Below are 27,556 nucleotides of genomic sequence, written 5' to 3' on the forward strand. Positions count from 1 at the left end.
CCCCTGGGAATTAGTGCCCTGAGTGAGGCACAGTTTGGGGTGACAGGCAGACTGGGGTATGGGTGCCTTTGGGCTTGGAAGCCATGGCTAAGCTATTTATCCTGATTTTCTGTTTCCTTACTTACAAAGCTGGGGCCATAACACCTGCCAGACAAGGTTTTGGATGATTAAATGGAATGATGTGAAGCACTTAATGCAGTGGCTGGCACCCAGTAGCAAGCCCAGGTATTATCAATGGTTCTGACACTTTGCCATGTGTTTTGGTCATGAGGATGCCAACAATAGCGAGTGCCTACAACTCTGTCTTGGAAAAGCCTCTAGTCCAGTTTTTGTGCTCAAATTCCAAAGCAGAGGGTGAAAGGTCAGATCAGGGGGTCACAGAGATGTATTTTTCTGGGGTCAAGAACAGAGGGAGCAAGCGCAGCAGCCTCACGGTCGTATCCTGTCTGGGTTGCTGTTTACTTTCTTCCCTCTAGGAATTGAAGCACTTTGCCTTTGATTTTCCTCACTGTCTCCTTGACTCATAGTTGGACACTCTGGTGAGTGTTTACCCAGAGAACCAAGTTTTCTAGTGAGCCAGGTTCTACCTGTCCTCCCATAGGGGTATTTTGGGGGTGGTGGTGGTATCTAACAGAAGAGCGGTAAGGGCTGGCCAGGTATAGTGGAGGTCACACACTGATTCTGTGAAATTGAATTAATCAGGCAAAGCAAATCAGGCACTGAACCAGGGCAGTCGAGGCACTCAGGACAGACAGCAGTAGGAAGCCATTACTTCCAGGTTGGGAGAGGAAACAGTGTTTCCTCTAGACTCCAGAGATGGTTGGAAACATGGAGGCAGAAGTGCCCAGCAGGGACTGTCATAGTGGCAGGACACACCTCCAGTCCGTATTGGCATCTAACCCCATAGAGAGTGAGGAAGATACACCCATGCTCTCCTCCACCCTCCTCTCCTGCTTGTGCCTCCCCGTGGCTGAACATGCATGCGGGAAACCAGCCTGCAAAGGGAGTCTTTCACAGGTCTCAGATTCCCTGGGCACAGAGCTAGAGGGATGTGGGGAGGTGAGCAGAGCCTAACCAACCAGGAAGCCTCTCCTAAAGGCCAAATCTGTGTGGAGACATCTACTCAACAGGCATGACAAGCAGAGGAATGAGGGCTCTGGCCTCCTGTGGGTCAGAGCAGCTGCTATTTTTTGGGACGGCACTACCTCCAAATCCAAAGTAGTCACTGTAAAGTTGCTCCCGTTGATGGTGGTAAGAAAAGAGGCTACAAGGCAAGTGGATCCAAGAGATGAACTTTATTGCAAGCACCCTCCGCGAGGTTCCACGACTGGGGGGGGGGGGGGGTTCCCGCTGGGAGGGAGTTGGCAGGGTCCTTTTATCGGGTTGAGGCAGGACATAGGCTTGTGTCCATATTAGGTAAGGTATGGAGGTTATGGGGTGGGAGAAGCCCGTGATGGACAGTTCCCAATTGTGAAGTTCCTGGGTGGAAAATTTCAATTTCCTGGTGGTGACCTGGAGGCCGCAGTGAAAGTGGTGGGAAAGTCCACCATCTTGGAGAGGGTTGGCGGGATGATCCGCCATTTTGGAGCCCCGGTTTCCCAGCCTGCCCATCAGTCACCAGTTTAAAATTTGTTCATCGGGGCAATTAGGAGAGATATGAAACGAAAAGCATATGGAGTGGAAAAAAAATAAGTAAAAGTATCTTTATTTGCAGCTGACATGATCTTGTGTAGGAAAACCTAAGGAATCCACTAAAAACCCATTAAAATGAATAAAAGAGTTCAGCAGGGTTGCAGGACATAAGATCAATATACAAAAATCAATTGTATTTCTATATAGTAGCAGTGAGCAAATTGAAAATGAAAATAGTGTCATATAGAATAGCATCAAGAAGAATAAAATTCTTATGAATAAATTTAACGAAAGAAATATAAAACCTATAACAGCATAAAACATTGTTGACAAAAATGTAAGAATACCTAAATAAAAGGATTCCCCATGTTCATGGATCAGGAGACTTAATACTGTTAAAATAGCAGTACCCCTCCAAATGATCCACAGATGCAATGCAGGGTCACTCACAATCTCAGCTGCCTTTATTTGCAGAAACTGACAAGATGATCCTAGAGTCCCCATGGAAATGCAAGAGAAGCAGACAGCCGAAATAATTTTGGAAAAGAACACAGTCGGAGGACTCACACTTTCTGATTTCAGAACTTTGTACAAAGCTACAGTAATCAGGACAGTGTGGTGCTGGCATAAAGACAGACATATAGATCAATGGAATAGAATTGAGAGTCCAGAAATAAATCCTCACACTTACAGTCAATTGATTTTTGACAAGGGTGCCAAGACAGTTTAATGGGGAAGGAATCGCCTTTTCAACAAATGGTGCTGGAACAACTAGAGGTCTACATGCCAAAGAATGAAATTGGACACCTACCTTACACCACAGACAAAAATCAAAATGGATCAAAGACCTGAATGCAAGAGCTAAAACTATAAAACTTTTAGAAGGAAACATAATCATAAATCTTTGTGATGTTGGGGTAGATAGTGGTTTCTTAGCTACAACAGCAAAAACACAAGCAATAAAATAAAAAATAGATCAATCAGACTTCATCAATATTAAAAACTTCTGTAGCAGCTAAGGACACTGTCAAGCAAAAAGGCAATGCAATGCAAAGAATGGGAGAAAAATTTTGCAAATCTTATATCTGATATGGAACTTCTATCTAAAACTTTTATCTAGAATATTTAAGGAATTCTTATAACTCAACAGTAAAATAGACAAATAATCCACCTTAAAAATCCAGAGTCCCTGTTTTTCATGACAGAGTCATAGGATCGAGCCCTGTGTCTATCAGGGAGTCTGCTTGTCCCTCCACCTCTGTCTGCCCCACGCCCCCATACCACTTGTGCTCACGAGTTCTCTCTCTCTCTCTCTCTCTCTCTAATAAATTAAACCTTGGGATGCCTGAGTGGTTCAGCAGTTGAGCATCTGCCTTCGGCTAAGGGCATGATGCTGGAGTTCCAGGATCAAGTCTCACATCGGGCTTCTTGCCTGGAGCCGGCTTCTTCCTCTGCCTAAGTCTTCTGCCTTTCTCTCTCTCTGTATCTCATTACAGATAAATAAATAAAGAAACAAACAAACAAATAAATAATAAATATAAATAAATAAAATAAAAAATAAAAATAAATAAAATAAATAAAAAATAAAATCTTAACAAAAAATGGTGGGGAAAAAAAACTTAAAAAAAAAAATAAAACCAACAAGGGATCTGAATAGACATTTTTCCAAAGAAGATAGACAGATGGCCAGTAAGCACATGAAAATATGTTCAACATCATTAGCCATCAGGGAAATGTAAATCAAAACTACAGTGAGGTACAACTTTGTCCCCTCTAGGACAGCTACTTAAAAAGAAAGACAGTAGCAGAGGCTGGTGAGGATGTGGAGGAACTGGTGGGATATAAAATGGAGCCGCTGCTGTGGAAAACTGTCTGGCAGTCCCTCAAGCAGTTAAACATAGAGTCACCAGGACCTAGCAATGTGTACCTAGCTGAGAGATGAAACACAGGTACACCCAAAAACCTGCACAGACATGCTCATAGCAGCTTGTTCCTAACAGCCAAAATGTGGGAACAACCCGGATGTCCATCAGCTCATGAACAGGTGAGTAAAACATGGTCTGTCTCTATAGTGGGATAGGACTTGGCAGTCGCTGCCACATGGAAGAACCTCGGATACCTTGTGCCAATGGAAAAAAAGCCAGACATGAAGAACCTTTGTATTCCTTTTATACAAAACATCCAGAATATGCGAATCCAGAAAGATAGAGAACTTAGTGAGAGGTGAGGTGATGACAGCTAAGGGATGTGAACATGTTCTAGAATTGATTCTGGTGATGGACGCACAGCTCCATTGACTGAACACCACTGAATTGTACTTCAGTGTGTGAACTGTCTGGTGTGTGAATTCAACCTCAATAAAGGTGTTTAAAACAACCCACACAGACCTGTCCCCCAGGGGGTAATCCAGTAGGCTAAGTCTGTGACTTCCTGAGGAAACTCCTACTGTTTTGTAATGGCTGATGCTGGCAGTCCTGGGGGCGGAGGTGCTACCTGCCACTGAGCACCTTCTGCCTCTTTTTCTGGGTCTCAGAGCATGGGAAGATCCCCTGGAAAATTTTAATTCCAAAATTCCAACCCAACTTGCATTTTGGTTTAGTTTAAAAGTTCTGGAACCCTACTGTGAATCAGGCACCAAACTGGATACTCTTGTGAAAAACGGGGTTCTGGATTTGGATAGGTTTGGTGATTTTTGAGTTGTCTTCTCCCTGTGGGTCCTCCTGAGGCTGATTTTTCTTATCAGTATAGTGAGGGGTGATCCCTTGCGATTGTGGTGTGAATTAAGCAAGCTAGAGGAAGCCTGGCATCCAATGAGCAGAAAATGAAAGCGCCCCCCCTCCCACTGCAGAGCTCTTGGAGCAAGTTCAAAGATGAGTGATGAGTGAGATCTGACCACAAAAGAACTGGAGGTCAAAAAAAAAAAAAAAAAAAAAAAAGAACTGGAGGTCCAGCCTCAGCCAGCACTAGCTACCTAGTGCTCAGTGAGAAGCAGGAAGACACCAGAGCCTTCCCTGGCCATGTCTGGGACATGGGTGGGGAGCCAGGGACGACTCCCTGTGGGAGGGGTCTTGAGAGTGGGTGGATCTCTTTGTCATATATTGTATTTACTTCATATTTTGAATAATCAATCACATGTTGTCGAGTCAGAGGGGTAAGCGGTGAAAGATAGACATTTTCCTCACGTCTTTTCTCCAGAGGCACCTGCTGTTACCTGCGCCTCGAGTCTGCTTTTAGGAATATTCTACACTCATCAGAGCAACTTTATGTCTCTATAGCAGAACTCCTGTGAGTGGGGCAGGTTTGGCTTCTTCCCCTGCTGGTGCACCGGAAGGGAAGGCTCAGGCTAAGGTGTCATTCATGCTGCCTCCCTGCCTCACAGTTGTGTTCAGCCAGACTCACCATGGGTCCCATCAGTAGAAATGCTGCCACTGCTTTCCTTCAGGTCCCCTAGAGACAGGGGTGTCCACGGAGGGGTTCCAGTCTGGCCCTTGCCTTCCCCAGCACGCCCCCTTTCCTTATGTGGCCTATGCTCTGGGGTCTTCCTGCCACCTCTCATTGTAGTTCCTGCTGCATTTCTGGCCTGTCCACTGCCTTGTTTTGGTGGAGCTTGTCTACAGTAGCTTCCTGAGAAGGAGTGCCGAGTGCCAGGGAGGTCAGCTGGGCAGCCCCTGTCTTTATTTCACCTGTACACATAACTGATAGTTCAGCTAGATATGGAGTTTCAGGTTTGAAATAGTTTTCCCTTTGCAATTTTGAAGGATCGCTTTATACTTTTCTGGCCTCCCGAGTTGCTGTTGAGAAATCCTAAACCTTGCTGATGTCTGATTTTTTTGTCCTTCTCCCTTTTCCTCCTTTTCTGAAAACTCATAGGACCTGAAATTTCACAACACGCCTGGTGTGGGTCTGGGGTTCATCCATCTTGTTGGCTCTTGGTGTGTCCTTCTGTGGAAATGTGTTCCTGTGCAGGGAGTTTCTTGAGTTTACTGTAACCCCTTTGTTTTTTTCTGTTCTCTCTTTCTGAGACTCCTGTCAATGGAGCGCTTGGACCAGCCCTCTGATTCTTTTTGCTCTCATCTCAAGCCCATTTTCTGTTTGTCTTTCTGCTTCCGTTTCTATATTTTTAATTTCCAAGAGCTCTGGTAGCTCTCTGAATGGGCCTTTAACAATCTGTGCATAGTTGCCTGTTGATTTGCTGGTACTGTAGTCTTTCCTGACTTCTCCGAGGATATTAATGTGTGTTTGCCTTTTTTCCCTTGCACAGGCTGTTTCCTCCCAGTTGCATTTTTCTGCTGCTTTCTTTTGGTCTCTGCCTTTTAGGGCCTCTGTCTTCTGCTGCCCAGTGACCTTTGGTGGCCTGCTCATGATTGCTACCAGGGGCTAAAAGCTGCCTGGGAGTCCGATTCCTAAGCTGCACAGTAGGTGATATGTGTGCCCTTTGTTGGGGGCCCTCAGTGTCAATATCCTGAGGTCTTCCCCCTTAAGAAGGTCAGGTCTCCAAGGAGGGAAGGATGGGCTGCTGTGTTGTGGGAGCAGAGGAGGATAAGGCAACAGCATGCGGAGGTTGACTGAACCTTCCATCACCCTTTTTGACCAGATAGCCAGGCCCTTGACTGTGCCTCACATCCGCCAATGTAGACCCTAGGCTTTGCCCTCTCCAGAGACTAAATGTCTGTTCTTCAGGAGAGAGCAGAAGAGGTGAGTAGTCTCTAGACATGAGAGGAGCAGCTCAGCCCAGTCCCAGGGGCCCCAGAGCCATTGCTTCCTAGCCTTCCATGGATTCTGTGGAGAAACCCCAGTCTTCCCCACCACCAGATAGATGACCTGAGATCAGATATCAGCTGCCTTTCAGTTTCCAGGTTGTGTGGCTGTGGTCTCCTCTCCTGCTCTCTCTGTCCTCGGGGCTTTAGAGCTTTAAATATGACCACAAAAAACTCTTCATTCAAGTTCTGCTGCGATTTTAGGAGAAAGGAAAATGAGATGCGTAACCCAGCCGGAGGCTTTGCACAGGTCAGCACAAGGAGAAGGGTGTTAAGGTGGAGGCATCCTGGGGAAGACTGCTCCAAGGGAGATGGAGAGTACGTGGATTCTTCAGGAACAAGGAGGAGGCAGTTTGGCTGGAGTTACAAGATTCAGGAGGCTGAGGACTGATGGGCAATCAGGCTGGAAAGGCAGGTTGTGCTGATGAGGAAAAGGCCAGCAGGAGGGAGAGCTTACCTGTGGGTGGGGGTGGGGGGGTGGGGAGAGGAGGAGAGTGAAATAAGGCCTGTATTTGGGGTGCTAACTACCACTAGTGTATAGTGCAGATTGGTAGCTAAAGCTAACCCAGAGTAATGGTTGGCAATGTTTAGGAGCCTTTTGCACTAGTTGAAGTAGCATGAAAGAGATGATCTAGGGTATGTTCTTGGAAATGAAAGGAAGAAGAACATGACAGGCCTCCTGTCTAGAGACAGGAACTGACAGGCCTCCTTGACTAGATGGTGGGTGAGGGAGAGGGAAGAGCTGAAGATGTTCCCCAAACTGAAGCCCTGGTTCCTGGGCAGATGGAAGACAGGAAGAAGTGTTGAGTTTGGGTTTTGAGGTGTGTGTGTCATTTGGGAGAGCAGGAAGAGGGTGGGGAGGTAGTTCTGTTGTAGAATTGACATTTCGCATCTATATCCAACAGCTATTATTTTAAATCCTCACACTTCAACTTGCAAATGCCTGTACTGGTTAAGAGGGAAGGAGGGGGAGACAGGGTGTCAGGATGTGAACAAAGAAATCAGTCCCTTAGAAAACAAAAGAATAATTTTTGTGTTGTTAAATGAGATTATCAAAAGAATCTCTAGTTTGATATTCTCACAGGTTAATTGGTGTTGTTAATTGGCTTCTGAACTTCCTTAAGACATGGAGAGTGCCAAATTCATTTCTTTCCTAGCTCACCCTCATGTTTTAACTGCATTAGGCACTTGTACATCAGGCTTTTACAAAAGAAACAGAGGCCTCTTTATTTGGGTTCTGTAGCCAAAAAGAAAATGGAGAAGGGGTGCCATTCATGCAGCCACCCCCCTGCCTGTCTCTGTGTCAAGGTGGGATACTCGAGCCATCTGGGTTCTCTTTCAGTGGCTGTCTGAGAGGTAAGGAAAGGGCCCTGATCACCGAGTTTGCAAATTTCTGGTCTATGTCTGCCCACTGTGGCCGATTGTAGCTCCTGGTGTGATGACACTGACCACAGAATTGGACAGAAGCAGAGTCCAGGAGCCAGTGGGAGCCAGCAGGAGTGAGCCGCATCTGTGTTGTGTGGCTCGCGGGGGGTCCTCAGCTGGGCAGGCAGACCCTGTTTCTCATGGTGTCTTGTAATGTACCGGGCAGCCCCATGGCACAGTGGTTTAGCGCCGCCTGCAGCCCAGGGTGTGATCCTGGAGACCTGGGATCGAGTCCCACGTCGGGCTCCTTGTATGGAGCCTGCTTCTCCCTCTGCCTATGTCTCTGCCTCTCTCTGTGTGTGTTTCTCATGAATAAATAAATAAATAAATCTTAAAAAAATTATTTTTGTAATATACCCCAATAAATACTGCATGGTATATACTCACACTTTGAAAAAAAGTACTATTTATCCGAAAATCAGATTTTATTTTATTTTTTTAAAAGGTTTTATTTATTTATTCATGAGAGACACAGAAGGAAAGAGAGGCAGAGACATGGGCAGAGGGAGAAGCAGGCTCCATGCAGGGAGCCTGACATGGGACTTGATCCCAGGTCTCCAGGATCACTCCCCAGGCTGAAGGCAGCACTAAACTGCTAAGCCACCAGGGCTGCCCCGAACATCAGATTTTAACTGAATGGCAGCCCTCAGCTAGTTTTATGTTGGGTGAGAGTGAAGTCACGAGTGTGGGAAGAGATTGAGGTAAGTGATCTTGCTGCTCACGGTTCTGGCCAGGTTGTGCTGTGGGCTGCAGGTCTCTGATCCATGGTACACTGTAAAGTAAAACATACTTAATAAATATCTAGGGGATCCCTGGGTGGCTTAGCGGTTTAGCACCTGCCTTCAGCCTAGGCTGTGATCCTGGAGTCCCGGGATCGAGTCCCATGTCGGGCTCCCTGCAGGGAGCCTGCTTCTCTCTTTGCCTGTGTCTTTGCCTCTCTCTCTGTGTATGTGTCTCTCATGAATAAATAAACAAAATCTTTAAATAAATAAATAAATAAACAAACAGATAAATAAATAAATAAATAAATAAAATATCTAAACTCCAAACATCACTTTTGCTTTTTTTTCCTCTAAAGAAAGAATATTAAAACAACATTTTGTAGGAATATGCCAAAATACAGGTAGAAAACTGCTTTGCTTCCCCATTTCCTGAGGATAATCACAACCAAAATTCAAGAATTCTCATACAATCATTCTAACATTTTGCTATTCCAAAAGAGTCACTTGACCTAAGCCCATTCATTCAGAAAACTGTCTCAATTCTTTTAAAAGCCCCCTCAGAGGGAAATACCACTTCTTTGTCTAATCTGTATCTTTTGCTGATCTGACTGGCCAGACATTTTTCTTAAAGTTAAATATCAGTCGTCTCTGATGCAACTTGGACTAATTATTCCTGGTTCTTGGAACAGCTGCTGCTAACAGGGAGTTTGGATATGAACAGGATGCCCTGCCATCTGCAAATTTATCTTCCTTCTGCTGCTGCTCTTCTGGTTGTGCCTCCTGGAATGTGATGTCTTTGGGCTCCTCAGCCTGAAGAGCCAGAGTCCAAGAGCTACTGGTCATTTCAGGCTGTGGCCTGCTCAGTGTGTCAGGTGCCACTGCATCCTGCCTGTGGCTAGGCACTGGCATATTTCCACTGGGACTGTTCCAGGAAATGTAGGTACTTTGGTTTCAGAGGAGGGAGGCATTCTCTATCGACTTCCACGTCAGTCTTTCACCTGTGCCAGGGGGACCCTCCCTGGGCTTGCTGTCTCTTACTGTCTCTTCTCTCCCTCTCCTCTTTGTAGGACTAAGTACTCTGTCATGTGGAACAAAGCCTGCTGTGTGTATAATGGAGAATGGTTCATATTTAAAATACATAAAGACTTAATACAACTCAGTAAAGAAAAGACAACCAGTCCATTAGAAAAAGGGGCAAATGATATGAACAGGCAATTCATAAAAAAGAAAATCTAAAAATAATCTCAACAATCTTGAGAAAATATCCAACTTTACTAATAATCAGAGAAATGATTTTCTACCTATGAGATTGACAAAAATCAAAATCTAACAGTAGAAGAGTTAGCAGAGGTTTGGGGAAATAGAAATTCTGCTGTGCTTCTGGTAGCTGTGTGAAGTTTTGGGACAACTGCTTTAGAGAGCTATTTGGCAGTATTGACATTTATTATTTATTTGTTTATTTTTATTTATTTATTCATGAGAGACACATAGAGGCACAGACATAGGCAGAAGCAGGCTCCCTGTGGAGACTCGATCCCAGGACTGCAGGATTACAACCTGAGCCAAAGGCAGGCACTCAATCACAGGCATCACAGTATTGACATTTAAAATGCGCCAGCTGGGGGCACCTGGGTGGCTCAGTCAGTTGAGCTTCCGAGTGTTGATTTCAGATCATGATCTCAAGGTCGTGGGATCAAGCCCAGCATCAGGGTCTGTACTGAACGTGGGGCCTGCTTGGGATTCTCTCTCTCTCCCTCTGCCTTTGCCCTCCCACTGGTGCACACATTCTCTCAAAAAAAAAAAAAACCGGTAAAATGTGTCTGCCATCTGGGGCAGCAGTTCCAATTCCATGTGTAGGCCCTGGAGAAATTCCTGCATATTTTGTACACGGATTCAAGGTTATTCATTTTTAACATTTTAATTGATATTATTATGGTTGTTTCCAAACATCCATAAAAATGGAACAAATAGTACAGTGAGTTTCATGTATCTGTCCCCCAGTTTCAACAATGATCCATTTGCCAATCCATATACAGTTTTTGATAGCTAAAATTTGGAGACAACCTCTGTGTCCCTCATTTGGGCATGGATGAGCTGTGATATGTATACTGTTATGAAGCCATTAAAATTAATGAGCTAGATCGACTTGTATCAATGTAGATAGATTCCAAATATGTTGGGTGAAAAAACTGAGTTAAAAAATGACAGTATATAATTTATGGAAAAATTAAAATACAGGTGTATGTTTTCTGGGCATATATCTATCTAATCAGCGTAAAATCTATAAAGGGGGAGCACCCCAGCAACTGGCTTATGGTAACACACCTAGGGATCAGGGGAGGAGGAAAGAGGTGAGGGATGGGATTGGAAGAACAGCGAGAGAAATTGGAACTGCTTGTAGGAACTGTTTCCTTTTGTTAACTTTAGCTGTAATTTTATCATAATAATACATGTGGACACTTGGGGTGGTCAAATTGTGTCATGAGGCCTATAAAAACTCCCTCAGTCCCCTCTCTGACCTGCCCTCCTTGATTGTCTCCCCAAAGACAAACTCTTTACTCCTAGCTGCTGACAACCCTATTTACACAGGACTTTTGATTGCTGGGCTCCTGCTATGGAAGATTTTGCTTGCTTTTACCTCTGCCTAAGCCCCCTACCTGTACCCACTTTCCCTGGTTAGGTAACCATTTTTAAGTACATTTTCAGTTTGCACATTATTAAAATCAAGTATTAATAGTCATACTTGAGAACTTCCAAGTGTATACATGGTAACATTTTCTTGTATACCTTCTCAGTTTCCTGGAGTTATTATTTGCCTCATTCTTCATCCCTAAATTGTAAATTGCTATCCCCTCTCCATTCTTTCAGGGACTTCAGGCAATCTAGCCTTTTTTTTTTTTTTTTTTTTAGTTGTTTACTTAACTCCCTGACTTCCCTCCCCTCCCCTGGAGCCTCCCCCACCCCCACCCTTGGGAGCCTTCCCACTTCTGCTGTTGTCCAGGGCAGTGGTTCTCTGTCATTACTTTCCCTAGAGGTCCCCTGCTTCTTTCTCTGCTGGCTCCCGCATTCCACATCTTGGTTTACTCCCTTGTCTTGTTAGTTCCTCTCCCCAGGAGCTTCCCAGGCCAACAGGCTCCTGGGATGTGAACTTGCCTTTGCTGGGTGTGCCTGAAAAGGGTCTTTATTTTGCCCCCACATTTGACTGGTAGACTAACCAGGTGGAGAGTTGTAGTTTGGAGGACGTCTTCCCTCAGAAGTAGCTTCTGGCTCAGTGTCACTGTTGAAGACTCTTACATGCCTTCTCAGTCTCCTTTTTGGAAGCATAGTAGCCTGGATGAGTGCCCCCAAAGATCTCCGGGTCCTCGTCCCTGGAACCTGTAAATGGCACCTTCTAATGAAAAAAGTTTGTTATTTTTGTTTGTTGTTGTTATTGTTGTTTTTAAAGATTTTACTTATTAATAAGAGACACAGAGAGGCAGAGATATAGGCAGAGGGAGAAGCAGATTCCCTGCAGGGAGCCCGATATGGGACTTGATCCCGGAACCCTGGGATCATGACCTGAGCCAAAGGCAGACTCTCAACCACTGAGCTACCCAGGTACCCCTAAAAGAGAGTTTTTGTGGAGGTGATGAAGTAGAAGACCTTGACATGGGGATGACCCCAGATTATCCAGGGACCCTTTAATGCCGTCACACGTGTCCTTGGGAGATAGAGGTGGGAGAATACACATGTCAGGGAAGGCCAAGTGCCCACAGAGGCCAAGACCAGAGGGATATGGCCATAAGCAGAGGTGTCCAGGTGCCACAAGCAGGGTGCCATGGGGTAGGACACCCCCTCCCGAGCCTCTGCAAGGAGTGTAGCCTTGCCAGCATCTCCATTTGGACCATTTTGATGCTGAATTTCTGGCCTCTAAAACAGAGAGAGAATATACCTTTGTTGTTTTACGCCACCAAGTCTGTGATGATTTATGACAGTGGTGCCAGCAAACTCATGCAGGAAGCTGTTGGATACCGCTGGGTCCCCTTGCCAGGTGGGACTCGCAGCGTCACACTGGCATCTCCAAGCACCCTCGCCACCACTGCACGTCCTCAGCCCTGGGACTGCTATGTGCCAGTCTTCCTGTTCTGCTCTCTGGGCAATGTCCTTAACTGTCTTCTCATTCTTCTATTTATTATCGTTAAAAATGTCTGAAACTATTTTTAATTTCCTAGAGCTCTTTCTCCTGCCTTTAAAATAGCTGCCGCCTCTCAATGCAATAGCTTCTCTTACTTCTCTGAGATTAATTATAGTTTCTTTCTAACTATCTGCTCTCCATATTACTCTTCTGAGAGTTTCTTGTTTTTTATTCTCCATTTGTTTTGGTGAATTTGGGGTGAGCTCAAATAGCTGGTGATCTTGGCTGTCCATTCATGCTGAAGGCTGACGTGGATGCAGGTTGGAAAGCCTGGGCATGGCGGGACTCAAGGGCTTCACAGGCTGTCTCTGCTGCCTGTCCCCACCCCAGGTGGAGCCTCTCCAGAGCCTGATGGCCGGAGATAGCATCATCTAGCCTGCCTGGGTCTCACCTCCTGCGGCTCTAGACCCGTGCTCTCAGGGCACAGGAACTGTTGTGGGGTTGGTGGGGGGGCTGTGTGTGACCACAGGGGACTCAGGACCGGGTGGCCCTTATGAGGGCTGTGGGTGTTGCTCTTCTTTGCTGCTCTCTACCTACAGCCACTTCTGTGTTCTTTAACTTGGTGTTACCGCTATTCATCCCCACTTTTCAAACAAGAGTCATGAGTCATCCTTACTTGTGGCCACTATCCTTTATCTAAGAGGTGCTGGAGGTACTGCCGCTGCTGCGTTTCTGGGTTCCTGTTGTCTCTTGCCTATGTTAGAATGTCTTCCTCAGTTGTCTTCCACCCTCTCATCTTTCCTCCTCACATCACCTTCCTCAGGATGGGCAGAGTGGTCCCGCTGAATTGCAGCACTCTTCTTCCCTGCCTGGTTTCTTGGATGGCACCTCCTGACCCAGGGGATCTGGTCCCTGCCCCTTGCTGTCAGAGTCCAGGTGTCTGCCCTTGGCCTCTTCCTGAGCACCTTCATTCCTGCCTCTGGCCTCAGTGTACATCCACTAGGCTGTTTGCTCCTTGGCCTTTGCTCCAGCTGCCTCACGCCCAAATTGCCTCCCCCCGCTTCCTTGTCCTGGATGCTTCAGTCCTGGTGTTCTTCAGGAGGGTTTCCTGCTGGCTGCCTGCTCTTCATGCAGCTGGTGCTCGTGCTGGCGCTGCTCACTGCTCGTGTTTGCTGCCTCCCACTCGGCCTTCCCTGGAGGGATCACTGATCACAATCCTAAATAGCTCCCTGTTCTGAAGGCCCTGCTGTGGCCTGTGTCAACCTGAGCAGGTAAAAGAAGGGGGCATTTTTATCAGCCTGTGCCCCCCAACCTGGTCCTTGGTTTTAGAGTCTCTGTAGGTCCTGGTCATTAGTGGGGAACCTGGGCATGTGTTCCCTTAGGGCTGCCATAGCAAAGTCCCCAGAACTCATAACAAAGATTTATTATCTCACACTTCTGGAGGCCAGAAGTCTAAAGGTGTTGGCAGGACATGTGCTTCCTCCCAAAGCCATAGGGGTCCTTACTTATCTTCTGACTCCTGGTACTTTCTAGCAATCCTTGTAGATGAATCTTTCTGGACATATGGCTGTCTTCTCCCTGTGTGTCATTACATGATCTTCCCTCTCTTTGTCTTTCTCTGTGTCAGAATATCTCCTTTTTATAAGGACACCAAGCATATTGTATTAGGGCCACCCCAGGGGCTTCATTTTCACTGATTACCCCTGCAAAGACTTTGTTTCCCGCTAAGATCACATTCTGAGGCCTGGGGTTGGGACTTCCACAGAGTAGAAGGAACACAGTTCCTTGAGGAACACAGTTCATTCCATACACTGGCATTCACTTTCCTGCCACCTTGGGGTTGGAGTGAACTGGGTGAGCAAGTGGGGGAGGAGGTCCTATGTGACTCTCCAGCTGGGGTGGTATCCTGTGAAGGGATCAAGGAGCTTCCGGGACCACCTGCATCCCTGCTGCCTTCTGGTACCTGTCTTCCTATCCAGCCACCATCCAGAATGGAGTCTTTAGTGTTGAGCACCTTGCTCAGCCCTCCTGGTTCCCACCTTCCATCTGGGAGGTGCTTTTTGCTGACCTTGCCCTTTTAACTAAACTTCCTTATCAACCCTTTGGGCTCTAATCTGTGTTGTATGCCCCACTAACTTGTGTGTGCTGCTCCTAGCAGGGGTCATGACCGTTTGCATTAGCATGCCATAATATTTCTGGAAGCTTGTGTGATCTGGAGGATTCATTCATTGGTTTGTTCATTTGTTCCCCAGACATTTAGTCATGGTGTCGGGCACAGTACAGAGTGCTAGGAAGTCAACAGAAGACAAAATAAACTGAGGATCCTATCCCCAAGGTCCTCACAGTGGCTCATGAGATGGGTCAACGAATCATTAGGACATGAAGTGCTTCTTGCCATGGACAGCTGTGCCATGGAGGACCTTATAGACATCCTCCATAGACAGGAAGACAGTGGGGTGTGGCAAGGACAATGACAGAGCTTTTCCAGGGAGGTTCAAGCTCACTGAGGAGGTGGGTGTCCAGGATTGACTTCTGAGTGAGTCCTAAAGGACTCAGAGCACTCAGGGCCAGTGGCCTTCTGACAAGCTGGTACCTAGGCAAGCATGCGCAGGTCAGCAGTAGCTCTCCTTTTGCACCAGGGGGCACTGTTCGCCCTGCAAGGCTCCCTGTCCTTGAAAGAGGCTATGCCAGTTGCTATGCCAGTTGCCCCCTCCTCAGTCCTGTCCTTCCCTGCAGGACCAGACCCCTTCCTCGCCTCCTTTCTCTGAGCCTGCTCCGTCCCCCTGCCTGCACATCCCAGCAACTCACACAGCACCATTTGTTCTGGCGTGGCTGTCCCACCCTCTCCCCTGTGCCTGCTGCCTGAAATCAGAGGGCCAGGGGAGCAGGAGGGGCCTGTGGGGCCATGCTGGTGTGTCTCTGAACCCTTGTGGCCACTTAGGGCAGCAGCCGGCTGTGCTGCCCTGGGCCACATGCTGTTTCCACTCCTGTCTCTGACTTTGGTATTCTCGCTCTTTCTACTTTGTCTGTCACCTTCACTGTTTTTGTGTCCTCCCTTCAGCTTCCCCTACCCAGACATCATAGCCCTAGTCAGGCCTCTCTTAGGCTCTTTGATACCGGCTGAGTTCTTTCCTTTCATCTGTCCCTGCTGGCCACCAGTCCTGAGGCCCCGTCTTGGACACGTTTAGGACAGTGCAAGAGCTGCCTGGAGAGAAAGCTCCCCAAGAGCGGCCCCATCCACCAGAGGCTTGCTTTTGCCATGGCTGGAGTCCTCTGCCAAGAACTTCTTCCTTCTGGTTTCGACCTGCTTTTGCTGGCCCTGCAGAGGCCAGCTGGGGGCCGGGGAAGGAGCCTGGTGGGGGTGCTGGTGCTGGGGAGGGTCGGGGGAGTAGATATACAGGAGTCTTTTTAGTTCATTTGGAGATTCCTGGGGCCTGTTTCTGATCTGCTCTCCCTTCTCACCTCTTCTTGCTGCCCCCCTACATACCTCTGATGTGGATTTGCTGAAGGGCTTGGGAACGAGTGGCGGGCAGTCCAGACTGAGGGCTTCCAAAACTGCCATCAGCCAGGCACCCCCAAAGCAGAGCCACGGCTCTCCCTTCTAGTGAGCTTCCTGCCCACAGCTGCCCCCTAAGGCTGTAGGAGATGCCATGTGAAGACCAGGGATATTTAGGGTGGAAGCAGTACAGATCCTTGAAGGAGCATTCCAGGGCCTGACGCTTGGCCACAGTGACCATGCAGGTGGCTGCCTTAGCCTGGTCCCAGCAGGGCTCCTCTGGCTGAGAGTACACCCACCCTTAGCACAGTGGCCGTACTGTGTGGACCAAAATTTGGACAACAGTGGCCTGACAGCAGAATTTTGTGCTGCTCCTTGCTGCAAGAGGCAGCCTGGGAGATGTAGTCTAGGTCTGAAGTGGTGGGACTTCTAGTGCCATTTTGACTATTTATTGGACAAATTGAAGCTGCTGTAGCTTACCAGAAACACATGAAGGCTGGCACTGCTAGCCGGCTCCCTGGTGGGAAGTGGCAGAGTGCCCCTGGGGGCCCTGCTGCAAGTTCAGACCAGTGACACAGTTTTTATCAAGACTGTGATTTTTGATTTTTGGTTTCCAAGTACCTGTCATGGTGTACTTTTGATGAAAGCCACAACTTACTCCTTTAGTTGTGATGACTCCAAATGCCCTCATGGATCAGAGCTCCTGCTTCGGAGGGCAGTGTACAAATTGGGCTCTAAACCAGCCCTGCTAGGTGACCTGGGGTGTTCTGTAATACCCCTACACTGGATTCCTTATCCATACCAGGGAATGATAAGAGATACCTGAGTTAGTACTTGCAGAACATCCCATGCGTAGCTCAGTTACCTGGTAAAGAGTAGAGGCACTGCTCGGTGTGCTGGTCAGCGTGTGTCCCCACCCGCCAGCACCGGCCTGGCATGTAGGCAGAGCTTGGTGAGCATCGGATGTCCTAGAAGCAAAGCGGGCAGATCATCGAGATTGGGCAGAAGGTGTCCACACCTTTCCCCTCCCTCCTTCCACGGGTTGTTGTAGGCACCATCCTGACTTGATTGTTATCACTGCCTTCTCGAAGGAGAATGCTGAGCTTATTGATCCAGTGTTGGAGGAGAAATCGAAGCTCAGGGAGAAGTAGAAAGTGTGGAGTCACACTGAGAGGCAGCAGGGAGAAAGCAGGTGTTCAGACACTCCCTGCTTCATTCTGCCTCACGCTTGCCGGCAAGGCGTTGTTTACATGTCCCAAGTGAGAGTCAAAGCCGTCTTATTCCCTGTCTCTAATGTACAACCCAAGGCCAAGGAAAGAGATCTGTCAGCTGGCATTTGCAAAAAATAGCAAACAGGCCTCTCTGGGACTGTCAGCTCTCTGGAGAGGAAACCAGGGTAAGGGATCTGCAGGTGACAGTAGTTGCTTTTCTCTTACTATTTCTTTCCCCATCGCTGATGTTAGGGAAGATTTTCACCCATGCACATCATCAGCATGGAGCAAGGCAACATGGTGTGCCTGGGGCAGATAACCAGAGGCTCTTTGCTCTGATAGCATCTGAGCAGCCTTGCCTCTCCTGAGGAGATCCAGCCAGCAAGGCTGTGCTGTCCAGGAAAGCAGCCTCGCTGGCTGAAGGGTTCCAGCTCTATCAGGGAGGATCAGGGAAGGTCATAATGCAACAACATGAGAGCTTTCCAAGATGCCAGTTTTGTTTAGCGAGGCCCTTGGAGCTTTTAAGGGAGATTCTTAGCCAGATTATCAATGAGTTTGAGGATTTTGTGGTTACCATCCACTAACCAAAAACCCACAGTGGGAGCCTGGCCCCAACCCCACACCACTCCCCTGTGACCAGCACCTTTGGGTGTTCTCTGCCCTGGTGTGAGGATGACAAGGATGCCACTTGGAACAGTGTCTGAGGGAAGGCTGGCACTCCAGAGGCTGTTTTTGGGAAAGTGCCACTGTGGGGAGAGGCTGGGACTCAGGTGACTCCACGATGCCAGGGCTTGATCTCTGAGCAAGGGGCCCCATTTAATGCCAGAGGCAGCCCCTCTAGGAGGGCTGTGGGAAAGGAGTTTGGTACTTGGAGACCTCCCCACTGCCCTCTGCTCCCATCTCAGGGACTCCACTTCTACCAGTAGATCTCGCCAGCCTCCAGCGGCATGGCTTCCTGCCTCCACAGCATCCCCCCTACCCCCACCCCCACCCAGCACTGCACAGGGCCTCTCCTCCCTCCAGGGTTAGGAGATGGGGCAAGATTCAGGGAGCAGTAGAATCTGCCCACTCAGCACCTCCCTTCAACGCCTCCCTTTGGCCCATCCCTCAAACTCAACATACCATGAGTGGACTCTCACACATGACCCACAATGTCCTACTTCCCGGAAGAGAGGGCTCTGTGAGGCAACCCACCTCTGTCCTGCAGGTTTCCCTCAACTGTAATTGATTCTGGAAAGGTCTCAGGAAGCACCAGGCACCTGACCCCCACACCCCTGGGTTTCAGGTCTAGGAGGAGAGTGGGATTTGACAAGGGGAGAGGCTGGGTACTGAGTTAGCAAAGTTCTAGGAAGGGTGGACATGTTATGGGAATGAGGTGACATTTTTTTTTAAGATTTTATTTATTTATTCATGAGACACACACACACACACAGAGGCAGAGGCAGAGACACAGGCAGAGGGAGAAGCAGGCTCCATGCCACACAAGGAGCCCGATGCAGGACTCGATCCTGGGTCTCCAGGATCACACCCTGAGCTGAAGTCGGCGCTAAACCACTGAGCCACCCAGGGATCCCCCTGAGGTGACATTTTAGTTCAGCTCTGTGTGCTCCTGTCCCAAGCCTAGCATTGGTGGGCAGGAGGGGTGGGGGGTCAGGGTCATGTGTGACTCAGCTCTGCCTGGGCTCTGCGGGGCAGCATGACCTGTGTCCTTTGTCATCCACACGAGCTCCGCCCTCCTAGCCTCCCAGACCCCGCTCTCCTTGCTCACTGATGTTTCTGTGCCTTTAACCCCAAGTGGCAGCAGGTCCTAAATCAGTCATGGCTGCCTGCTGTCTGTCTGCTGGCTGGTAGCCTGCCTCAGACCACCTCCCTTGCAATCTTTCCTGGCCCCAGGGGGTCAGGGCAGGCTGTGAGTCACCTGCTGCCTTCATGACTGGACCTCTCTGCCTCCCCTTGCTTCGGGCCCAGAGCCACTGGGGGCGCCCCTTCCCCTGATTTCAGTCTTGGCTACCACCCAGGCTTCCAGCACTCTAGTGCCTGAGGCCTTTGTATCCCAGTGCCAGTGACCTCAGGCAGAGCAGCCAGCTGTCCACGGCCTCCCTGGGCAGAAGCCGCTGTGGGTGCCTGGCTGTTGCAGGGTGAGTGCTATGGGGAGAGCATGGGCCAGGCACACTGGGGTGGCAGGCCCTGGTGCTGCGGAGTGTGCGCAGGAATGTGGGTTGTGTGGGGCTGCATGGAGATGGAGTACCTTCTTGCTCCTGTTCTTTTCTGGGAAGCAAGTGCTAGTGTCTCAGCAATCCTGCCATGCTCAGGGCACGGGCTCAGTGGCCCCCAGGATGACCCACCGAGGTTGGGGGTGGTGGTTTCCAGTTTCACAGATGAGGACATGAGGTCTTGGGAGCCTGGATCTCAGCTGGGGCAGACCCAGGCCTATGGACTCCAGGCTTGCATGCTGGGCCACCAGTGGCTGGATGGGGCTGCTCTCTGCATTCCTTTCCCCAGTGCTCTGACTTCAGGGAGAGGGCCCTGATCTACTCTGTGAACTTCTTTTTTTTTAATTTTATTTTTATTTTATTTATGATAGGCACACAGTGAGAGAGAGAAAGAGGCAGAGACACAGGCAGAGGGAGAAGCAGGCTCCAGGCACCGGGAGCCCAACTTGGGATTCGATCCCCGGTCTCCGAGATCGCGAGACCAAGGGCAGGCGCCAAACCGCTGCGCCACCCAGGGATCCCTTCTCTGTGAACTTCTGCCTGGCTCTCTGCTGTACCCCAGGGCTTGATCTGCTTGGATGCGGGTTCAGCAGCATTTGGAGGCTTCTGTCCCAGCCCAGAGGCGGGGGGCGGCATCTGTGAAGATCAGTCATGGTGGATTGAGCTCTGAGGCCTGCGTGGGTGTTTCAGGCTCCCTCTTTTCCTAGCTGTGAGCTGAGAGGCACTTGATGCCCACCTTCCACACAGCCTCCAGTGATCCCTTTCTGTATTTGGAAAAGAGAGCAGGAGTAGAAGGGGGTGTTTACACACAAGATGATAGGTAAGTGCCTAAGTGGTAGCAGGAGCAAACCCACCCAGGCGGGAGAAAAGCTTGGCCTCCCTGGAAAATAGTTGAAACTTCTGGAGGTTTGAGAATCTTGGTGCCACTGCCCCTCAGCTGTGAGGCTGCTCATCTGTACACAGGTGAGGAAGACCCATAGCCGTCTCGTTAACCAAGAGATGAGGAAGGTGAGGTGGCCCCACTGTGAGGGAGAGGGGGCTCAGCCTTACTGCCTGTGGTTTCACAGGACAAATGCTGAGTCCTTTACCTCCCCCAGGGAGACAATTCAGGCGCTCCCCTTACCTTTTTTTTCTGCAAAGATCTTCCTCCCCCTTCCGTATATGCCTCCTTAGTGCTAATTGTAAATAATACACCCCTAGTGGAGAAGATATAGACTGTTTAGAGAAGATAGAGAAGGAAAAGAACAACACCGCACCAATTCTAGAATACAGGAATGAGTGACATGTTGTCTGACAGAGCTCCTTCTAGTTCTTTTCCTCACCTAAAAAAAGCTTCATGAAATCGTATTATTTACCTTTTTAATTTCTGTAGCATCACATTATAAGCATTTCCCTTGTAAATAGAGTTGTGCAAATAGTCATTCTTAATGATTTTATAATGTCTGTATAGGTGCCCTATTGTTGGATCTTTAAGTGGCTTCTAATTATTTTCTATTGTAAATAATGCTGTTTTGAACATCTTTCTGCATCCATCTTCGTTCCCATTTTAGAATATTTCCTTGGGATCCCTGGGTGGCGCAGCGGTTTGGCGCCTGCCTTTGGCCCAGGGCGCGATCCTGGAGACCCGGGATCGAATCCCACATCGGGCTCCCGGTGCATGGAGCCTGCTTCTTCTTCTGCCTGTGTCTCTGCCTCTCTCTCTCTCTCTCTCTCTCTCTCTCTGTGACTGTCATAAATAAATAAAAATTTAAAAAAATAAAATTAAATTTAAAAAAAAAGAATATTTCCTTGTGTTGGATTCCTAGAATGGTAACCACTGGGCCAAGGGGCATAAATATTTCAAAGGTTCTTGATAGGATTTCCAGAGAGCTGCCCTGATATCCAGACCTCACCTTGTGTGTCTGTCTCCCTAGGCCTTACCAGCACTAAATCTGATTGTTTTACAACACTGTTGCTAATTTAATAGGCGAAGTGGCACCTCCCTGTTCTCTTTTGTCCCTGGTGATTTCTGGTGAGGTGAAACTGCTCATGGTTTATTAACCACCTATTTACTGCTCTGTTGCCGCCCTTGTTCTAAAGGAGTGCTTTGCCTCTTCTTGACTTAACCCTATGTGGTAGTTTGGGCTAGTGGGCCTGTTATCTGAAGCAGATCTCAGAGGCTTGGGCTGCTGGTGGATCTGTGAGGGGGAGATAATGCGGTGATATCTGAAGTTCAGTGCACTTTAACCCTTGGTAGAAAAGGAGGCTTCTGCCACTGTGTGAACAAGTCCTTGCTTCTAAAGTCTGACAGAGGTGTGGCTTCCTGAGAGGGCACGGTGATGCAGGTTGGCTCCTCGAGAGATCTGTCATTACCCTCATTGCCTGGCCAGGTGGAACCCTTCTGGAAGGACACAGGGGCCAGTGTGGTGTGGAGAGGTCCTAAAACCCAGGCTGCTGGGCCTCACAGAAGGCATTGAAGGGGACTCTGACAATGTGCACACTGAGGGCACTCAGGGTCTCTGCTTGGTCCCCACAATTGCTTTAAGAGCTTGGAGTGTTGTGAAAGTTATTAGAGTGCTAGGGTGAGATTGGGTTCTGTTTGGGTTTGGCTTTTTCCCTTCCCTACAGCCAGGTGGCCCCCAAGGGAATGTTGGGTGTGGCCGGGAATTGAGGAGGGTGAGGTGCTGGCTTTCACGTGGGGCCGCTACAAGGGCAGGGTGGGGTAGGACTCTCATTCTTCCTGGGAGACCCTCTTTGCCGAAGCTGCTCTAACCCAGCTCTGACTTCCCAGATGCTGAAGTTCCAAACCGTCCGTGGGGGCCTGAGGCTCCTGGGTATCCACCGAAGCTCCACTGCCCCTGCTGCCTCCCCAAATGTCCGGCGCCTGGAGTACAAGCCCATCAAGAAAGTTATGGTGGCCAACAGAGGTGAGTGCCCTTGGGGCCAGCAAGAGGAGCCACGTGTCTAGCCCAACCTTAGTGTTTCTGTTCTGCGCTTGCCCTGCGCACCAGCTCTCCACTCCCCTTCTGCTTCTGTTAAGGACCCAGGAATCTAACATCTGGTCCCGTTGCCCCCTCCCTCCAAGGTGAGATTGCTATCCGTGTGTTCCGGGCCTGCACAGAGCTGGGCATCCGCACTGTAGCTGTCTACTCGGAGCAGGACACAGGCCAGATGCACCGGCAGAAAGCAGATGAAGCCTACCTCATCGGCCGCGGCCTTGCCCCAGTGCAGGCCTATCTGCACATCCCAGACATCATCAAGGTGGCCAAGGTGAGCTGGGCTGGGCTAGGCCTGAGTCCTGTGCCTTCCCCCCACCCAGGGCAGCCCATAGTAAGTGTCTGTGAATAGGGGACTGGGTAAATGAATCAATGAATGGATGGATGGATGGATGGATGGATGGACCAACCAGATGAGGTGGGGGGAGATGCTTGAGCCACAGGTTTTGGGCTGGACCTGTGTGAGAGATTTTGAGAGATGCTGCATGTCTCTGACTGCTCCTGCCCCCAGGAAAACAATGTGGATGCAGTGCACCCTGGCTACGGGTTCCTGTCAGAGCGAGCAGACTTTGCCCAAGCCTGCCAGGATGCAGGGGTTCGGTTTATTGGGCCGAGCCCTGAGGTGGTCCGCAAGATGGGCGATAAGGTGGAGGCCCGGGCCATCGCCATTGCTGCAGGTACATGTGGTGGACAAGCGACTATGGCCCGCACAGCTCGGGAGGGGCTGTCTAAGGAGGGTCTGATGGGTTCGGGCAGAGATTCCAGCCTGTTACAGAGGACCCACATGCCTCTCTCCCAACAGGTGTCCCTGTGGTCCCTGGCACAGATGCCCCCATCACTTCCTTGCACGAGGCCCATGAATTCTCTAACACCTATGGCTTCCCCATTATCTTCAAGGCCGCCTATGGAGGTGGGGGACGTGGCATGAGGGTCGTGCACAGTTATGAGGTGAGCAGAAGCCCAGGGCTGGGAGCAGAGCAGGGAGCCCCGCTGGCCTGTGAGGCCACCTGCAGAACAGAGCCTGGGGTTCCCAGAGTGGGCGGGGGTCCCACAGAGGGTGAGGCTGAGCTACAGGGCCCAGTGTCTGCTCAGCTTGCCTGCCCTCTCAGGAGCTGGAGGAAAGCTATAACCGGGCCTACTCGGAGGCCCTGGCCGCCTTTGGGAATGGGGCGCTGTTTGTGGAGAAGTTCATTGAGAAGCCACGCCACATCGAGGTGCAGATCCTGGGTGAGTGGGGGCGTTCACGGGGCCACCACACGAGGCAGGAGCCAAGTGGGCTTGATCTTTCTGGGCTCACCACAGCTGGTGTCCAGGAGCCACCCCTCAGGAAGCACCTCCCCTGGGAAGGCCAGCCGTGGAGGCTGGACTGGTCAGGGCCCTGGCCTTGGTGCTGACCGTTTCCCTCCTGACTGCCCCAACTGCCGAGGGCAAGCATGGATTGGCCCTGGGAGGCTATATGGGATTGGTGGGTATTTAGGAAGTGTTTAGGTCCCAGGAGACACTGAGGCCAGCTTACCTTTCACTGTAGGAGACCAGTACGGGAATATTCTGCACCTCTATGAGCGAGACTGTTCCATCCAACGGCGGCACCAGAAAGTGGTTGAGATTGCTCCTGCAGCCCACCTGGATCCCCAGCTTCGGACACGGCTCACCAGTGACTCTGTCAAACTTGCTAAGCAGGTGAAGGGCAGGGGCCTTCTGGGACAGTCTCCTTCATGGAGATAAGGAGCCTGTACCTGTGGCTTCCTCTGAACTCCTGCCAGCTTAGGCCTCGTGACCAGTAGTCATGTCCACATGTGGACAATCTGCTAGGGAGCAGGGAGGCCCCAAGTGACTGGCTCTGGGAGACAGAGGTGAGGACTCTCTGGGGAGGAGAAAGTGCTAACATGGGATTTGGATCCTTGCTGTGTGAGAGCAGAGGTGCCAGGCCCAGAGACCAAGCTTGGAGTCCAGAAAGGCTGAGAAGAGGAAGGGAAAGAGGTTTCCAGCCACTCCCTCTGCACAGATGGGAGTTCTGCGTGGCACTGCCTCACTCCTGAAACAAAAGGAATGAGATCCAGTGGATTCTGTCAAGATTAAGAAACATTACTAAGGCATTTCCTATCATTCATTCTTGACTGGCCCCTGCATCACCTTTATTGCCACCCATCGAATCCTCAGGTTCTCCTCCTCCTGCCAGTCTTTGCTCTACTGGGGCGTGGAGGTAGGAGATGGCAGGTGGTTCCCCAACAGTGACCTGCCCCCAGGCCTGCCCAGGAGAGCACCTGCCGTGGCCAGGCCTGTAGCAGGGGGCCCCCCCTTCTGTTCTTCTGGGCCCTCCTGAACCCACCCCCTCTCAGAGTCGGAGTATCCTGCCCCCACCTCTACCTCCCTTCCCAGGGCCCCGAGTGAGAGCATCTTCTCAAATCTGCCTTCCTCGGCACCCAGGTGGGCCCCCGGGTGCTGCTCTTCTTGCAGAGCCTGGCCCCCTCAGACCTTTCGGGCAGCAGATGATTCTATGACCTTCCCCAGCTGAAAGAGAGGGTCAGCACTCACAGGGAAGCTTCAGACACAGTTAATATAAGGCTTGGTTAGGATCTAATTTAGAGTTGCCATTTGGGTTATTTCATATGAGTAATCTTACCTGGAATTGGGTCTAATTCATTGGCTTAGGCAGCGTGTCCTTCTGTAACAGGTCTGAGGGAGCTCACTCAGGTTCTGGCAGGACCAGAGTGAGACTGGAAAGAGGGTTAAATTTTGTATTAGAAGGATCATCACTGCTGGTTCCTCTCAGAGGACACCTCTTTGGGTCATGGTCAGAGGTCCTGGTGATGCGTAGAGCAGAGGGGAACTTTCTGAAAACCCTCTGAGAATGAGAAGGTCCAGCAGAGACTGGGGTGCGTGGTGGGGCCTGTCCACTGGGGAGGGTTCTGAGTGCAGAGCCAGTGGCAGCTTCTGACTTGTTGCCTCAGAGAAGCTGGGTGCAGTTGCCAGAGGCTGGGACTTCAGCCCCTTCAGCCCAAGGGGGAAGGGAGGGGCGTGAGCTGCAGGCGCTTGCCCTAGGGGCAGGGCTGTTGAGGCTGGGAGTGCAGTCTGTTCTTTTTGGAACCGGCCAATGGTTGTGGCTGAGCCAGAGTGGCTGTCAGGGCCCACTCAGGGCCCAGTCGGTCCCGCCCTGCTGATTGATGTCTTGCTGACACGGCCGCCCCACAGGTGGGCTACGAGAACGCAGGCACGGTGGAGTTCCTGGTGGACCGGCATGGCAGGCACTACTTCATCGAGGTCAACTCACGCCTGCAGGTGGAGCACACAGTCACCGAGGAGATCACAGAGTGAGTGGGTGGGGCTTCAGGGGCGGGGCACTTCTGAGGGCGGGGCAGCTTCCAGGTTTCCCATAAAATCCACATATTGGGGGGGCATTTAGTGGGGGCTCGGCCCACCCCCCACTGTGGTAGAGAGCAGTTAAGGATCTAGGTACTTTTTACAAAAATTATTAGAAAAGCATTACATGTGGGGTACCTGGGTGGCTCAGTCGGGTAAGCAGCTGACTCTCGATTTTGTCTCAGGTCATGATCTCAGGGCTGTGGGATGGGGCCCTGGAGCCTGCTTAAGATTCTCTCTAAAAACAAAAGAAAGAAAAGCATCATATGCTTATCATAAAAATGAAGGAGCAAATAAAAAAAAACGATTCAGAGCCCCACTTTCAGAACCAGGCTGCTGAGGAGGAAAGTCTAACATATTTCAGATGAGGAGTGGAGGCTCAGGTCAAGAGAGTTGCCAGCCCAGCAGAACTGTCAGTGTCGACCCTAACTCTCCTGGTTTTGTTCCATCTTTATTTTACTATATACATATTTTGACACAATTGAGATGTTATGTGTAGAGTTCCTCTTCTACTTTTAAAATTAGTATTAGTTGAAGGCATCCTCCAGGCCAGTAGTCTTTCTAGAACTGTAGATGTGTGTTTCATGACTTCCCAAAATGGCCCTCCATTGCTAGCGGGTCAGGTCGTTTCTGGTTTTTGTGGCTCATAAAGGGTGGTCACACCATTTTTGTGTCTAAATCTTTTCCTTCGCCCCTGAAGAGTTGTGGGGATAGACTCTTACAGTGCAGTTACCCGAGCAAAGCCTAATCAGGTTTCCAGATTGCTTGTATCAGTTTGTGCTCCACAAGCACTGAGTACAGACCTTTAAAAAATCTGCTCCTTTTATAAACCATTCAGTTGTTTCAGGATCATATTTTGAGCCATTTAAGTGTGAAGCCCTGGCTTTGGGCCAGCACATCTCACGCTGGAACTTTTCTGACAGTTTGTTCCTCCCCTGACCCCCACCTGAGATTGAGGATGCTGTGGGGGCGCCTGCCTTTGCCCAGCAGGCACACACAGGCCTCCAGATGCCTTGTTCTCTTGAGGTAAAGGCTGAATTGAGGTGGCCGCTCCAGCTTCAGATTCTGACTCCATGAGACTTTGCCCCATTGTGCCACTATAAACTCACTGTCAATCTTGGGCCTGCCACAAGCCTGCTCTGTTAAGGATGGAAGCCTGTGCTTGCTCTGGAGTAGGGGTTTTGTGTCCAACACAGACCAGGGTGCAGGTTCCTACCTGGTCACTGGCCACGCAAAGCTTGGGTGAGCTGCAGCCTCTCTGACCCTCAGGCTCCTCCTCTGATGGGAATGACAGATTCAGAGTATCACTGTGGAACACAGGCTGGAACACAGCCTTAAGCTCGTGGTACGTGGACATAGGGACGCCCGGTAGTCATTGTCACTCCCATGAAATGCTTTAGTGGCAAGTACAGGACCCGGGAGAAGATCTTCCAGTGCCATTTACAGGCTGTCCCTGCCACAAGCCTCAGTGACAATACATTTATGACCCTGAGTTTTTTTTTTTTTTTTTTTTTTAATAGCTGTTCCACTTGGATTTGTCACTGTCCTTAGGAGCATGGCAGTCAGTGAGGCTGAGCTTATAAAATCATGCACATTTGGAGAGCTTTGTGCACTGAGATCTTCTTTAGGTTGGGGTCTCAGGCACGAGCCC

The 27,556-nt window shown here is 49.7% G+C and overlaps 1 protein-coding gene and 1 long non-coding RNA gene across 5 annotated transcripts in view; one reads left to right on the top strand and one right to left on the bottom strand.

The window, feature by feature from the left end:
• The window catches only part of PC (pyruvate carboxylase), a 100,449-nt gene that overhangs the window by 55,129 nt on the left and 17,764 nt on the right, over window positions 1-27,556 (top strand). For 3 of the 4 annotated variants that reach the window (XM_025446394.3, XM_025446393.3, XM_035701600.2), the window contains 7 exons: window positions 22,341-22,476; window positions 22,635-22,819; window positions 23,057-23,222; window positions 23,348-23,493; window positions 23,655-23,772; window positions 24,074-24,225; window positions 25,738-25,856. In XM_025446394.3, coding sequence (XP_025302179.3) covers window positions 22,341-22,476; window positions 22,635-22,819; window positions 23,057-23,222; window positions 23,348-23,493; window positions 23,655-23,772; window positions 24,074-24,225; window positions 25,738-25,856 — 1,022 coding nt within the window. Of the gene's footprint in view, window positions 1-19,346; window positions 19,496-22,340; window positions 22,477-22,634; window positions 22,820-23,056; window positions 23,223-23,347; window positions 23,494-23,654; window positions 23,773-24,073; window positions 24,226-25,737; window positions 25,857-27,556 lie in introns of those variants that run through there. The other variant, XM_025446395.3, reaches the window with a different exon arrangement.
• LOC112659510 (uncharacterized) lies at window positions 8,219-17,522 on the bottom strand. The gene is made up of 3 exons (XR_003136360.3): window positions 17,012-17,522; window positions 11,752-11,927; window positions 8,219-8,586 (listed from the first exon to the last, which is right to left on the bottom strand). It is a non-coding gene; the product is annotated as an uncharacterized LOC112659510 (long non-coding RNA).

The sequence above is a fragment of the Canis lupus genome, chromosome 18, assembly GCF_003254725.2.
Source record: "Canis lupus dingo isolate Sandy chromosome 18, ASM325472v2, whole genome shotgun sequence".
Lineage (NCBI taxonomy): Eukaryota > Metazoa > Chordata > Mammalia > Carnivora > Canidae > Canis > Canis lupus.